The sequence below is a fragment of the Rhinoderma darwinii genome, chromosome 1, assembly GCF_050947455.1.
Source record: "Rhinoderma darwinii isolate aRhiDar2 chromosome 1, aRhiDar2.hap1, whole genome shotgun sequence".
Lineage (NCBI taxonomy): Eukaryota > Metazoa > Chordata > Amphibia > Anura > Rhinodermatidae > Rhinoderma > Rhinoderma darwinii.
Genome location: NC_134687.1, coordinates 112,195,810 through 112,212,772, shown reverse-complemented (window position 1 = coordinate 112,212,772; position 16,963 = coordinate 112,195,810). Strand labels below are relative to the sequence as shown.

The window sequence follows — 16,963 nt, the reverse complement described above, 5'->3', positions numbered from 1 at the left end:
TGGTGATGTTTTCATGCTGAGATGGCAGGTTTTTTTTGTTTTTTTTAACGCTCATATTAGCAGAACATGAAAACCTACACTCACGTTGCTGATTCTTGGCTGCTTTACCACTGATGGTTTTCTGGGTCCCCTGATGGTATTTTTTTTATAACCTAGTGCCGTTGAGTATTGTCCATAACAATCCCACATTATCACAGTGTGATGTGACATTGTTATAGACCACAAACGTGACTCCAGGTTATAAATAAAGAAGCATCAGGGGGCCCTGAAAGCCATCGGTGGTAGAACAGCCAAGAACAGTAACGTGAGTGTATCATATACATTTTATGCACATACAAGATTTATAAAAAGAAAAACCACAGAAACCCCTTAACTAATGCATTTCTCTAGGGTCCTTTTACACGGCCCGACAAGAGCCATGAAAACAAGTGCTGATACGAGACGGCTCGTCAATCAGCCTTCTTTTGCTCCTTTAACAAGAATCTATGATCGTTATGTATGGGGGACGAGCAATGGCTCCTATGATCGTTCATCCCCATACATTTCCATCATGTCGGCAGCACATCTCCCTGTTTACAGGGCGTGTAAACCGGCTGATTGGAGTACACAGGGAGGAAGCATGTGAGTGTGTGATGTCACGCTCAACTGGTATCACCCCAGCATGCCAGAGTGTTTGCAGGGGACGTGGAGGTCATGGGTTTTGTGGTGGAGGATGTCGGCGTTGATCTGTGCTGGGTGTAGACCCCCCAGTGAGCCTTGTGCCCCTGCGGCTTCAGATGTTTTAATGCTTCGTCTTGTCTCCCGCCTCCTCCTCCTCCCTGTTTGCTCGCCTATGCCAGACGATACAGAGCTACTCTCTAAGGGTTTATTCAGACAAACGGGATATTTGTCCGTGCAACGCGTGTGATTTTCACGCGCGTCGCACGGACCTATATTAGTATATGGGGCCGTGCAGACAGGTGCGTGATTTTTACGCTGCGTGAGTCCGTTCTTTGGGCGTATTTTGCACATCACGCACCTATTGAAGTCAATGGGTGCGTGAAAATCACGCATGCCACATGGAAGCACTTCCGTGTGACGAGCGTGATTCGCGCAACATCTGTGAAAAGGATGAATGAAAACAGAAAAGCACCACGTGGTTTTCTGTTTATAAACATCCAAACGGAGTGTCATAAAGATGGCGGCTGCACGAAAAGCATGCAGCCGCGCATCATATGGGGCTGACACGCAGCTGTCAAGTGCCTTTTGCACACGCAAAACGCCGCGTTTTTTGCGCGCGCACACGCTCGTGTGAATCCGGCCTAAAGGTTAGTCAGCTCTGAGTGTTTACACACACAGCCCTGCTGAATACGTTTTTCAGGTGGAAACACTGCAGGACGAACGATTGTTTGTGGAAGCGCGAGCTATGATCCCTGACATGTTGAACGCTGGCAAGTAAATTCTTTAATTTCTCTCCACAACTTGAGGATGGATCTATGTATGTGTCAACGTTGAAAGTTCCTTAAACACATTAACCCCTTCCCGCATTTCCACATACATGCATGTCTGGGTATGCAGCTGGGCTCCCGCTGCAACAGCTGAGAGTAAAGAAACCTTCAATCTCAGCCGTTTAACCCAGTAGCGACCATGTCATTTAAGTATTTTGACAGTGGGAGGGAGCTACCTCTGTCACCCAATGGCGGCCCGCAAAAGTGATCGCCGACCGGTTACCATGGCAGCGAGGATTCTAACAAAGACCCCCAAGCCTGCCCTGGCTGTATGCCTATTTTTAAGTCCCTATTGGGACTTAAAAAAACAAAAAAAAAGTCAAAGTTTTTGAAAAAAAAAAGTGTTCACAGTAAATAAATTTATGGAAAATATAGTTTTCGTTTATTTTTAGTGTAAAAAAACATGAAAAGTACACATATATGGTATCGCTGCGATCGTAACGACACACAGAATAAAGTTAACATAATTATTCAACTGTATAGTGAATGCCGTAAAAACAAAAACTCAAACCGGCAAAATCGCTTTTTTATTTTTCCTCCATTCCCCCTACCAAAAAAATATAATAAAAGTTAATAAAGTCCCATGCACCTCAAAAAGTAGCGATGAAAACTACACCTTGTCCCGCAAAAAACAAGCCCTCATATGGCAATATCAACGGAAAAATAATAGTTACGACTCTTAGAATACGGTTATGCAAAAATTTATTTTTGTTTAAAAGGTTTCTTATTGTGCAAACGTAGTAAAACATAAAAAAATCTATACATATGTGTGTATATGTATATATTTTAGTCCTAAATGAATTATAATATCAAAAGGTTAATTAATTTCAGTAATTCAATAAGTGAAACTCATATATTATATAGATTCATTACACACAGAGTGATCTATTTCCAGCATTTTTTTCTTTTAATATTGATGATTATGGCTAACCATTAATAGAAACCCAAAATTTAGTGTCTCAGAAAATTTGAATATTCTAGAAGCCCAATTTCAAAAATGATTTTTAATACCGAAATGTTGGCCTACTGAAAAGTATATACAGTATATTCCCTCAATACTTGGTCTGCATCAATGTGGCGTGGCATGGAGGCGATCAGCCTGTGGCACTGCTGAGGTGTTATGGAAGCCCAGGTTGCTTTGATAGCTGCCTTCAGCTCGTCTGCATTGTTGGGTCTGGTCTCATCTTCCTCTTGACAACACCCCATAGATTCTCTATGGTGTTTAGGTCAGGCGAGTTTGCTGGCCAACACAAGCACAGTGATACTGTGGTTATTAAAGAAACCTCCCAGGAACTCTGAAAAGATTTAAGAGACCCAGCTTTTGAATGAAAAATTGTTGGATAAAGTACTTGATCTGGAAAACAAATCAAGGAGGAGTATTCTGCGAATAGTCGGATTGCCTGAAAAAGTGGAGGGGGAGGATACTGTGAGGTTTGTTACAGAATGGTTTAGAGGTAGTGAGGGAAGAACACCTGTCAGATATGTTCCAGGTGGAATGAGCCCATCGAGTCCCCTTTAATCCCAGGAAACCAGGGACACTACTGGTAAAACTTCTATCTGCTAAGGATAAAGAGATTATAATGCAAAAAGTAAGAAAGAAGGATAATCTATAATGGGGCTAAGGTGATAATCTTCCCATATTCTGCTGCTGACATAGAAAAACAGAGGTCAGGCTTTATAGAGGTGAAGAAAAGATTGAGCGCTAAAGGCATAAGTTTTATTCTTTGGTTGATCCTGCTAAATTACGTGTTATTTATGAAGTTCCTCGTTTTTCTTTGAAAACCCGAGGGATGCCTCAAAATGGATGGAACACAAATGTAATGACTGATGGGGTAATAGTAAAAAAGGGATGGGATTGCTAGGAGGACTGGGATTGGTACCCAATAGGGTATGCCTAGGTAGAATCTGTTTAAATACAGATTTTCTTTCCGCTGTCCCTCCCTGGAAATTTTGAGTCCTAATGACCGATATGTATGAGTTTACATTTTTCTCCTGGAATGTTAGGGGATTAGCTGATGATTTTGAATCGGCCTGAATACTGTCAATCTTTTAATTTTAGCGGCCAGCAGTGGTCTGCCTCCAAGAGACCCACTTAACACCGGAAACAATACATTGTAGAGCGAAAGGATGGGTGGGGTTGAATTATCATTCATGCTATAGTAGATATGCTGGAGGTGTTTCTACTTTTTTATAAAAAAATTCCCTTTCAGGTTATGTCCGCCTTGGTTGATAGGGAAGGTAGATGTGTTTTTCTGTTCGGTTCACTAGAAAATAAGAGATGGGTGATAGTGGCAGTTTATATACCTCCTCCCTTTAATTCGGAGGTATTATACAAACTTCTAGGTTTCCTGGTTGATGAGGAAGAAGCAATATTACTGATTATTGGTGACTTCAATAATAATATAGAGACGAGATTGGATGGAAAAGTAGGGAAGTTCTCTGTAGGCAATAGTGACATATATTGGGTATATAATTTGTCTTTCAGTATGATGTATACAAATTAGTGCGGAATTAAAATAAATGTTTTTTTATTTTAATTTTTTGTTTTTTTACATGCTGCAGAACAGTTGTGCAGGGATAGTTCAGGGGACAGAACCGCTTATGCTTAAGTCCTGAATTGTTTGACGTTTTTTACCCTGGCGTCGATTTCTGTTAATTTACCCCCCTTGTTGCTTTAGCACACTTAGGCCTTATTTAAACGAGCGTATTTCACGTTCCTGTTACCCACGTTAAAACAATGCACGTCACACGGACCTGTGCAAGTCAATGGGGCCATTCAGACATTGTGTTTTCCAGTACATCCCTCATGACAGCACTACAGGAGGTTGCCCTCTTGACCTCTGTAGGGACAGGAAGACAGAGAGGTTAAAAGGCCCCTCCCACCACCCACTTGCCAGTGTTCTTCCTGTCCCCACAAGGGTCAGGAGCAGAGAGCGTCGCTCCTGTAATAGTGAAAGAAACTCGGGCAGGGGGCAAGATCGGGGGGTCCGTGCACTCCCCCTTCTCTTCCCCCTAAAGCCCAGGCTAACACCCCTCATACGACGGGTCCCTTAGCTCCCTCCCTAAGACACCTACCGGAGGAATCCTAGGCAGGGTTCTGGTAGTGTGTGGGGGCTGGGTTCCCAAGCAGGCTTCGGCCGGACCGCGGACCAGGCGGGGACCGGCAGCTCCATAGGCATGGACGCACCGGCAGGGATCCTCGCTGCACCGCATAGCAAGCCTTCGCGCCGGCTATGGCGGCTGCACTCCAGGTACACGCTGGACGAATAGCCGACCGGAAATGACGTCGGGCTACTTCCGGTCCGCGGCCATCTTGGAAGGCGGGAAATTCAAAACGCCCGCATTTAAAGGGACACGCACAGGTATGTAGTTAGAGCTGATAACTCTAACTTGGATTTATTTTTTGTGGATTGCATATTGCATTGCCTGTTACCTGTCGCGATATGGAACTTCCTCGTCCTGATGGAACTCCAGATATGTCCCAGGGTCACGTGAGTCTCACCCTTGGGGGAAGGGTATGACCCCTTATGTATGTACGCCATACTTTACCTACCTTCTGTTTTCTCTAGGAAAAAGATTTCTCTCCGAGACAAACTGATAAAAAGAAGTTTAAAAAATGTGCGACTTGTGCAAAAAAATTGCCAGAGTCCCATAAAAAACAATTGTGTCAGGATTGTATTGCCAAAATACTAAAGGAGGAACAACCAACGTTCATGTCCGAACTTAGGACTATGATTCGTGAGGAAGTGGGCCAGTCAGCCTCCCTCGCCCCTCCGCAAGAAACTCCCTCACACTCCCGGGCAAAAAGACCACGGATTGAAGTGGATCAAAAATATTGGCCTCATTCTCAGGGGTCGGACTCTGAACAGGAATGCCATTACCTATCGGAAGATGAGTTAGAAGAAAGAGAGGAACTCTTACCTTCAACTTCTTCCACTCAAGAGAAAAAAAAATTTCTTCTCTTCCGAGATGTCGGATACCTTAATTCAAGCAATACGGGAAACTATGGATATTCCCGAAGAAGACCAACCACATACCATCCAGGATGAGATGTTTGGAGGTCTAACGGAAAAGAAAATAAGGGTTTTTCCGGTAAACGAAAATCTTAAAAGAATGGTGACAACTGAATGGGAAGATTCAGAAAAAAGGCTCTTCATTTCAAGAGATTTTAAGAACAGACTTCTCTTTGATCCAGAGGACACTAAGCCTTGGGATGAAATCCCAAAAGTAGATGTCCCAGTCGCCATGGTTGCTAAAAAAAACGCAATCCCATTTGAAGATTCCTCTCAGTTGAGGGACGCCATGGACCGAAAGGCAGACGGATTACTGAAAATAGCGTGGGAATCTTCCTCTGCCTTGATCTCAACTAATATCGCGGCCACATCAGTAGCAAGAGCAATGTTCATATGGCTAAACCAGCTAGAAACCCATTTGATGATGAAGACATCACGACAAGAGCTACTAGAATCTCTACCTTTACTAAAAATAGCAACCGGATTCTTAGTAGACGCTTCAGCGGAATCTATTAGATTTGCTGCCAGGAATGGGGCTCTCTCAAATTCCGCTAGAAGAGCATTATGGCTCAAAATGTGGTCAGGAGATACTAAGTCCAAAAACAAGTTGTGTTCTATCCCATTTACAGGGTCTCTGATGTTCGGTCCTCTCCTTGATAACATACTGGAGAGTGCAACAGATAGAAAAAAGGGGTTTCCTGAAGAGAAACCAAAAAAAAACCCTCAATTTGGAAGATTTCGCCAACAGAGGGATCCTACTTCACAGAACTACAGCGGTAAAGGGAAGTCCGGACGCTGGAGTTACCCCAAAGGAAAAAGGGGTCGAGGATATCTCCTTAACCCAAATAATTAATTCCAGCCCTCAAAGCAATGACGCCAAGAGCGTAGGGGGAAAACTCCTACAATTTTATCCCGAATGGTCGAGAATAACCCAGAACCCCTGGGTTCTAAAGATAATAGAAGGATACAAAATATAATTTTCCTCCATTCCTCCAGAGAAATTCCTAATAACCCAGTACCAAGCGAAAGATTTTCATCAGATACTTATCCAGGACGTCCAGAAACTACTCAGATTGAGAGCCATTTCCCCAGTTCCCCACGACGAGATATGCAAGGGCCACTATTCGAAAATCTTCTTGGTCAAAAAACCAAACGGTTCCTACAGGACAATAATCAACCTGAAGGTCCTAAACAAATGGGTGAATTATCGGAAATTCAAGATGGAGTCTATCAGATCGACTACTCCTCTAATAAGGGAAGAGGCATCAATGTGTACGATCGATTTAAAGGATGCGTACTATCACGTCCCTATCCACCCCGCTTACCAGAGATTCCTCAGATTCGCAATTCAGGACGGTCCTTCCATTCTCCACTTCCAGTTTGTCTGCCTCTCCTTCGGCCTTTCCTCCGCCCCCAGAATTTTTACAAAAATTATGGCAGAGATCATGGCATTCATAAGAAGTCAAGGTATAGTAATTATCCCATATCTAGACGACTTCTTGTTGACAGCAGATACTCTGGCTATCTTAGTCAGTCATCGGTCACAGGTTCTTTCCCTACTACAAGAATTGGGATGGATAATCAACTTTCAGAAGTCGAGTCTTCCTCCCCAGAAACAGAAGGTCTTCTTAGGAGTACTGCTGGACTCCTCCCTTCAACATTCCTTCCTCCCAAGAGAGAAACAAATACTCCTACTGGCAGAAGTAAGAAAATTTTGGGGGAAAGACACCTGTTCCATAAGGGAATGTATGCGGATGTTGGGAATGATGACGTCTTGCAAACAATCTATTCCATGGAGCCAATTTCACTCCAGACCCTTACAGAATCTGATCTTGTCCCGGTGGGATCGAAAACAAAACTCCCTGAATTTAAAAATTTCAAATTTCCGAGACTGTGAAATCATCCCTCCTGTGGTGGCTCTGCACAAACAACATAGACAAGGGAGTCCCCTGGAGAACTTCTCCTTATGTAGTGATTACCACAGATGCCAGCAAACACGGCTGGGGGTCAGTAATCCAAGACCAACACTTTCAGGGCACATGGACTGGTCAAATGAAGATGATGTCCTCAAACTTCAAAGAACGAAGAGCTGTATGGGAGACACTTATAAGAGCTTCACCCACCATAAAAGGGAAGCATATAAGAATTTTATCGGACAACACGACAGCAGTGTCATTTCTTCGCCATCAAGGGGGAACAAGACACACTTTTCTTCAGGCCCTCTCTGCACAAATTTTCAGTTGGGCAGAAGAAAACGTCCTTTCAGTCACGGCAGTCCACCTAAAAGGCTCAGAGAACCTATCAGCAGATTTCCTGAGTCGGGAAAAAGTAGACCCAGGAGAATGGTCCCTAAACAAGGAAGTCTTTCGGTCCCTAACCCGAAATTGGGGTTATCCACAAATAGACCTGTTTGCCACGAGGAAAAACACTCAAGTAGAGCCATTCTTCTCCCTGAATCTCAGAGACAACCCATTGGGAGTAGATGCATTGTCCCAACCCTGGGACATGGATCTGGCCTATGCCTTTCCTCCGTTTCCTCTAATACCAATGGTGTTAAGAAAAATCCAGGAAGATTTGACAGCTCATCATTATTCTTCCCTATTGGCCGAAAAGAAGTTGGTTTCCAATCGTACAATACCTAGCGTTGGAAGATCCTATCATGCTCCCAGTCAAGGAGAATCTTCTCTCCCAGGGTCCCTTATTCTTCCAGGGAATAGAGACTCTGAAATTGTCAGCCTGGATCCTGAAAGGCAGATCTTGAGGAACCACGGTCTGTCAGACGAGGTAATTTCAACTATCTTATCAAGTCATAAAGAAGTTACCTCAAAAATCTATCAAAAGATTTGGAAGAAATTCTGTTCCTGGCATGGAATCCCAGGACCAGATCCCTTTTCTCCCAACATTGCAAAAATCCTAGATTTTTTACAATCGGGATTCAAGAAAGGGCTTAGCCCTAGTACCTTAAAAGTACAGATTTCAGCCTTAGGTAATTTTTTTTAACACTCCTCTGGCTGAACATCGGTGGATCAGAAGATTCACCCAAGCGGTCTCTAAACTGAAACCTTCCCTAAAGAAATCAGTTCCTACCTGGGATTTGAATGTGGTGTTAACGACTCTTTGTGAGCCCCCCTTTGAGCCGCTCGACGAAATTAGTATGCATTTTTTAACTCTAAAAGCTGCATTCTTAGTCGCTATTACTTCAGCAAGAAGGATTGGAGAAATCCAATCTCTGTCAATCATAGTACCGTACCTAAAAGTACAAGAGGATAAGATCATCCTAAAGCTGGATCCCTCATTTATTCCGAAGGTATCTACCGCTTTCCATAGAGAACAAGAAATAATTCTACCTTCCTTTTATCCAGATCCAAAAGACCAACAAGAAGAAAAATTCCATTGCCTGGATGTCAGGCGAATAATTCTTCAGTATCTGGATAGAACCTCCTCCTGGAGACGAGATAAAAATCTATTTGTCCTATTCGGGGGAAAGAATAGAGGAAAGAAAGCCTCAAAAGGCTGTCTAGCGAGATGGGTAAAAACCACAATACAAGAAGCCTACAAGTCCCAAGGACTATGTGCCCCACAAGGCATCAGAGCCCATTCAACAAGGGCAGTCTCGGCATCCTGGGCAGAAAGAAGAGAAGCCTCTATGGACCAAATCTGCAGAGCTGCCACTTGGTCAAGCCATCATACGTTTTACAAACATTATAGACTCGATGTGCTGTCCGATACGGATTTAAGTTTTGGGCGGAAAGTCCTTCAATCCATAGTCCCGCCCTGAGCATTATAATCTGGTATTGCTCCTGTGGTGCTGTCATGAGGGATGTACTGGAAAATAGCAATTAGACCTACCGGTAATTGTATTTCCAGGAATCCATCATGACAGCACCATTACATCCCTCCCTTATTGAATTCTGATTTGTGCATTTAACATGTCAGTTATTATCCCTAGAAATAAAATAGGGTTGCATCCATCCTGGTGTAGTAATTGAAAAACACTGGCAAGTGGGTGGTGGGAGGGGCCTTTTAACCTCTCTGTCTTCCTGTCCCTACAGAGGTCAAGAGGGAAACCTCCTGTAGTGCTGTAATGATGGATTCCTGGAAATACAATTACCGGTAGGTCTAATTGCTATTTTCATGCAGCGTGTGTCCGCTGCGTGAAGCTCACTGCATGTCCTATATTTGTGTGTTTTTTGCGCATCACGCACCCATGGGTGCGTGAAAATCACGGACAGCACACGGACGCACATGGGTGCTGTGCGTGATTCGTGCAATAGTTGCTCAAGAAATGATGAAAACAAGAAGACCACCTCCTTCAGTGTATTTTGCTGACGTGAAACGCATGACATACGGCTGACATGCGCGCGTAAAAACCGCTGTCCAGCACCATACACTGATGTCACACGGAACTGCAACGCAGGAAAAACGCTGCGTTTTCTATGCGCGCAAAACGCACACGTTCGTGTGAATTTTGCCTAAAATGTAATTACGTTTTGTGCGCAAGAAAGTTTCATTCCCAGCCGTGCTGTCAAGTGTGTGGTGTGCGCTGATTGTTCTGCAGCTATTGTGAGCATACAACTCCGTGCATACTGGCATCTGGAGAGCCACAGGTTGCAGGCCATTGCTGTAGGACTTGGGTGAACGTGGTTTGTGTATTTCATTTGCTAGCGAACAATCGACATCTTTTAGCTTGCACGTTTTTATAATAGGTGGACAATTTACCATATTAAGGTGCATTCTATTCTAGCAAAATATAGACACTTTTCTCCTGAGACTTTATATTTGGGACATGTTGCTGCTGGTTTTCCATTGCAGTTTTGTGTGGTTAAAAGGTTTCTGTTGTATACTGATTTGAGTTTAACCCCTTCCCTCTTTGGCCACTTTTGACCTTCCTGACAGAGCCTCATTTTTCAAATCTGACATGTGTCACTTTATGTGGTAATAACTCCGGAATGCTTTTATCTATCCAAGCGATTCTGAGATTGTTTTCTCGTGGCACATTGGACTTTAAGTTTCTGGCAAAATTTGCTCGATATGTTCAGTATTTAATTGTATAAATCCCCAAAATTTAGCGAAAAATTGCAAAAAATTAGCATTTTTCTCAATTTAAATGTATCTGCTTGTAAGACAGGCAGTTATACCACACAAAATTGTTCCTAATTAACATCCCCCATATGTCTACATTAGATTGGCATCGTTTTTTGAACATCCTTTTATTTTTCTAGGACGTTACAAGGCTTTGAACTTTAACAGCAATTTCTGACGTTTTCAAGAAAATTTCAAAAGGCTATTTTTACAGGGGTCAGTTCAGTTGTGAAGTGGCTTTGAGGGCCTTGCAAAAAGTCACCCCATTTTAAAAACTTCACCCCTCAAAGTATTCAAAACAGCATTTAGAAAATTTCGTAACCCTTTAGACTTTTCACAGGAATTAAAGCAAAGTAGAGGTGAAATTTACAAATTTCATATTTTTTTGCAGAAATTAATTTTTAATCCAATTTTCTTTATAACACAAAGTTTTACCAGAGAAATGCAACTCAATATTTATTGCCCAGGTTCTGCAGTTTTAGGTAATATCCCACACGTGGCCCTAGCGTGTTACTGGACTGAAGCACCGGCCTCAGAAGCAAAGGAGCACCTAGTGGATTTTGGGGCCTTATTTTTCTTACAATATATTTTAGGCACCATGTCAGGTTTGAAGGGCTCTTGCGGTGCCAAAACAGTGGAAATCCCCCAAAAGTGACCCCATTTGGGAAACTACACACCTCAAGGAAATTATCTAGAGGTGTAGTGAGCATTTCTACAAGGACTAAAGGAGAAAAAGCACCACCAAATTTGTAAAGAAATTTCTCCCGAGTAAAACAATACCCCACATGTGGTAATAAACGGCTGTTTGGACACACGGCAGGGCTTAGAAGGGATGGAGCACCATTTGGCTTTTGGAGTTCACATTTAGCAGGAATGGTTTGCGGAGGCCATGTCACATTTACAAAGCCCCTGAGGGGACAAACCAATGAAAACCCCACACAAGTGACCCCATTTTGGAAACGACACCCATTGAGGAAATTATCTAGGGGTATAGTGAGCGTTTTGACCCCACAGGTTTTTTGCAGAAATTATTGTAAGTAGGCCCTGAAAATAAATAAATAATATAATATTTTGATACCTCAGGTCATTACGGTCGTGGCGATACCAAATACGTATGGTTTATTTTTTTTTCAATAATAAAAGGACTTGATAAAACGCAATCCCCCTTTTACTCTTTATTACTTGCAACTTTTATTGTTTTCAAACTTTTATTTTTTTCACTTTTATTTTTTTCACTTATTTTTTTTACACTTTTTCTCGAGCCCCACTAGGGGACTTTAAGGTCCAGCTGTCAGATTTATTTTTTTCTAATATATTGCACTACCTACGTAGTGCAATGTATTAGATCTGTCAGTTATTCACGACGGGGCCTGATCGGCTTCCGTAATGCCAGAGCAGGAGACCATTGTGTCTCCTGTTGCCATAGCAGCAGTGGCCAGTCCCGATTGCCTGTCAGGGAATCTCTTTCGATCGCTGCATCGAAGGGGTTAATGGCAGGGATTGTTGCTAGCTCCGGTACCTGCCGTTACAGGTGGATGTCAGCTGTAACATACAGCTGACTTCCACCGCTGATGACGCCGGATCAGCTCCTGACCCGGCGCCATCTTGCCGGCGGCTACGGAAGCCGATCAGGCTCCGCCGCCGGGCGGATCTTGACCGGTTTTTGTGCTAGGCAGAACAGGAGGCCAGTATTAGGCCTCCGGTTGCCATTGCAGCCACCGGAACCCCGGCAATTTCATTGCCGGGGTTCCGATGAGTTGCAAACACCTTAAGTGCAGCACTCGCGTTTGAGCGCTGCACTTAAGGGGTTAATGACGGGGATCGAAGCTAATTTCGGTTCCCGCCGTTAGTTGGATGTCAGCTGTAAGATACAGCGGAGATCCGACGATGATGGCACTGGCTCAGCTTCTGAGCCGGTGCCAAACATTTGGCGTATGGGTACGGCAAAATGCGGGAAGTCAATGCTTTCCATGGCGTACCCATACAGCAAATGTCGGGAAGGGGTTAAGGAGGAACAACTGTGATTTTTGGCAAAAAAAAAAATCTGTTTTTCTAAACTTTAACCTCAATGAGGCACAGGTTAACGTTATCAAGTTGAGCTGAAACTTTGGCAATCACATTTTCTAGCCAATTTGCAACTTTTAGGGGGTCCCCCGGAAGGTAGACCGAAAATAAAATTTCCCAATATACCTTGTGGCCACCATTGTACATGCAAAGGAATGGAGAATAGGGGGAAAAATGATAATAATTATATAAACATATATATGTATATATTCTAAAAGGCCTTTTCCTTTGGGAGTTTCGGTAATGAAGATATGTATGCTTATAGAATTAGGGAAAATCTTGGAGTTTGTATTAATGTTGTATAGTTTTACTTCGCCAGTGTCATGGGTCAGTACGAGCAGGCTGCAGTACTGTGACTACGGCAGGACATTTTAAGCTGTTTCTGTAGCTGGTAGACTTATATAAGTTAGACTTTGTTTTTAATTGTTTTGCTGAGAGATTTTGGCTTGCATGAATTTACGTCCATATGCCAATAGAAGTTTAGATGACATTTTCTAACATTGGCACAACTGTAAGCCTGCTAAATCCTCCAGACTTATGTTCCTGTACTTGCTGCAAATAAGAATTTGACCTTTTACGTTTTCTGCCAGAAGTTGAGCATTATAAGGTCTAACGTCTCGGAGTTCATAATATCCAACAGAAATAGAAAATAATAATGTAGAGCTTCTTATGCCATGGCACTACCTGTTAGCCTCTAATCTGAAAGCTTATCCTGATAAATCTAATCATCCAGTAGCTGGAAATGTGTTTTTTTTTCTTTGTTTTTTTTGCCAGGCTGTGGTTAACCACATATTTGAGCGTTGTTTGTCTTTGTGTTTTATGTGAAAGTTCTTAGGCTATGTTCACATGGGGTATTTTGCCGAGTTTTTTGACGCGGAAACCGCGTCACAAAACTCGGCAAAAACGGCCCGAGAACGCCTCCCATTGATTTCAATGGGAGGCGTCGGCGTCTTTTTCCCGCGAGCAGTAAAACTGCCTCGCGGGAAAATAAGCGACATGCCCTATCTTCGGGCGCTTCCGCCTCTGACCTCCCATTGACTTCAATGGGAGGCAGGAGAAAGGGTATTTCTCGCTGTTTTATGCCCGCGGCGCTCAAAACGGCGCGATAATCGCCGCGAAAATCGGCGAGCAAGGAGAGGTATATCTGCCTCAAAGTTCCAAACGGAATTTTGAGGCAGATATTCCTCCCCAAAAATACTCTGTGTGAACATAGCCTTAGATCGCTTGTAGTAAGAAAGTTCAGTGAGTAAAATCCTTTTTTTTTTTCCTCCCCCGTCTTCTATAGGAGTTACCTGCAGTTGAAGAATTATCCATTAGCCTGCCAGACCATGTTGAATTAAAGCAGTTTGGATCAGTCTCCAGCATTATTGAGCAGTTAGGTATGATTTTTAAAAACTTGGAAAATAAATCTTGATGATGACCAATTTTATAACGGGTCCGCTGCGGATTAACGCTGCGGAGTGTCCGCAGCAGAATTCCAGAGCAATTCTGCTACGTGGGGCCTTGCCCTAACTTAGATGTGATAGATTACAGGGGGATCCTGTGTGTCAGAGAGACACCGGACACGCTGTCACTGAACATGTCGGGTCCGCAGGATTGCCGAAGTGAATAGTGAACGATATAGCTTCTTTGTATAGAGAATAAGAGCAGCTTTGTCTAAAAAAGTAAAACAGATTTTTAACAAAAAGTATTTGTAATGTTGCACCAAACACACGGATACACCTTTTTTATAAAAAAAAAAAAAAAAAATTGCCTTTCAAAGGTATACGTAGCCTTTAAGGCCCATTTACATGTTGGTTACATCAGTGGTTTATAAAAGCATTACGAGCATTGGATGGACACTTCTTTCATTACATCTATAATACGTATCCTGCCAGTTTCATATGCAGGTTTGATCGTAGCACCAATGTACTTAAATCAGATAAGTTGTACGATGAACATTTACATCATTCAACTGCACATCATGACTGTGTTACTGCACCATTCATCTGTCGAAGAAAGCCGTAATACTGCACCCTTAGAAGTCTGTACCTCCGTATGTTTCAGATTTCATATGGAGGGCAAAAAAATTTACACACACCATTGAATGCAATATTACAGATGTATTGCTTCTAGGGAAGAAAAGCTTAGAAATATGCATTATGGAGGCACCTTAAGGCAACATTTAGTGCTTATGTCTACGTAGAATAGATCTGCTTGGACTTTACCTTGTGTCTCTATACAAGCTGCATGCACATTGCAGAGCAGCATTATTAATGCTATTACACTAGACAATTGATGTTCTGAACGCTCGGTAATGTACGAACCAGAACTATAATTCAGACGTGTAAAGCGGCCTTTAAACTGAAGAATAGATTTCATTCAATCTGCACAGGTAAGAGATCAGGTAGATTCTAAAGTCCATGTCCCTTTAACTATTTTATAATTTACTTTACTCTTTATTTAGAAGAACATCATTGTGGTATTTCTTGAATGTCAAATTGTGTTCTATGTAATTGTACACATTGCTTTTTGTTAAAAAAAATAAATAATTTGAAAGGCTGCATCAGTTTAACCCTTGGAATTGTTTCTTAGCAACTCTGCATTAAGAAACCTGAACCTTTCCAAGTGCACGTTCACTACCTCTGTTCAGATATCGGATTTGATTTGTTTTTAAGGCATGTTCTTTGATGGAGCTTGTAAACGCCAGCTGATAGAAACCCTGGTCCCTGCCTTCTAAATTCACCTATGCTTTTAGAGTTCAAGGATTCATTATCGAGTACGATAACCTGGAACAGGCTGATCGAAGTACTGCAAATTGACTTTATTTTGTGCTGAAGTTTATAATAATTCTATGTTTTGCAAGGTGCTGTTTCTTAGGTTGCTTTGCAAAAGTCGTTTTAGTGTCAAGATCCGGATTAGTGTCTCTGATTACGTCAATTCAGATGTATGGGTTTGATACGGGGGCAGTCTGATAAAGAAAAACCTTGTCTTTGCTTTGCATAATGTTTTTTAGTTTGCATGTTTTTTCTTTTCATTTTTTTTTTTTTTCATAATTAAATCTACTTGGACAACCCCAGAGCTGACAGATGTTAACATTGCCTCGGATTCTAGGGGTCCATTGGTGTTTGTGTATTAGGATGTGGGTTTTATAGATGAGGTGGGAACAAATCTTATACACATTCTACAGAACGTTTTCAGAGCATGCTGCGGGTTTTCGAATCCACCGCATGCTTGCTCATTCTGCTACGGATGTTTACATCGTTGTCTACCCTTTTTGAATCTGCACCAAAATTGACACAACACATGCAGATTTTGCTGTGGATTTGCTATGGAAAATCTGCTTCATGTGTCGATACCCGACCCGTACATGGATGTCCACTCATTTTAAAGTAAAGTGTTCTAAAAGCTGATCGCTTTGACTCCAGCAAGTTGACAAGTTGCAATTAAGTAGTTACCAGAGGACGTAATGCAAATACGTTTTTCACAGTGCTAACCCCTTTAACCTTTTTTGCTTTACAATAAATGATAGTCTGTTTTCTTTTTCAGTAATTATTGAGACTTTGCGTGACCTTCCTACCATTCTACCTTTAAATGAAGAGAGTATTGTTTTTAAGGAGGATCGAACAGTTGTTGGCAAGGTAAGGATTTTAAAAACATTTAGTGTAATTGGACCGGATTTATAATTTTCTACGTATATGTATCCTACTAGCCCTGCCCATTACCTGCTGCACATATATGGGGAGGTGAAAGGTTCTCTTTAAAGAGGCTCTGTCACCACAGAAGTGCCCTATCTCCTACATAAGGAGATTGGCGCTATAATGTAGGGGACAGCAGTGCTTTTTATTTTAAAAAAAACAATCCATTTTTACCACTTTATTAGCGATTTTAGATTTATGCTAATGAGTTGCTTAATGCCCAAGTGGGCGTATTTTTACTTTAGACCAAGTGGGCGTTGTACAGGGGAGTGTATGACGCTGACCAGTCAGCATCATGCACTCCTCTCCATTCATTTACTCAGCGCATAGGGATCCTGCTAGATCCTTATGTGCTGTCTTATACTAACACATTCACAATACTGAAGTGCTTAGACAGTGAATAGACATTCCACGGGATGTCTATTCACAATCCCTGCACTTCGTTACTCTGTCTGTGGTAGTTACAGCAGAGGAAGCATGATCTCACGAGATCTCGCTGTAAATGACAGGTTACAACGAGATCACGCTTCCTCTTCTGTAACTACCATAGAAACAGTAACGAAGTGCAGAGATTGTGACTAGACATCCCGTGGAATGTCTATTCACGGTCTAAACACTTCAGTATTGTTAATGCGTTAGT

General features: G+C 42.3%; 1 protein-coding gene across 4 annotated transcripts in view; it reads left to right on the top strand.

The window, feature by feature from the left end:
• Positions 1-16,963, top strand: part of NAF1 (nuclear assembly factor 1 ribonucleoprotein) — a 96,119-nt gene that overhangs the window by 37,501 nt on the left and 41,655 nt on the right. For all 4 annotated transcript variants that reach the window (XM_075860280.1, XM_075860279.1, XM_075860281.1 and 1 more), the window contains exons 4-5: positions 13,932-14,025; positions 16,175-16,266. In XM_075860280.1, the coding sequence (XP_075716395.1) occupies positions 13,932-14,025; positions 16,175-16,266 (186 nt within the window). The remainder of the gene's footprint in view (positions 1-13,931; positions 14,026-16,174; positions 16,267-16,963) is intronic.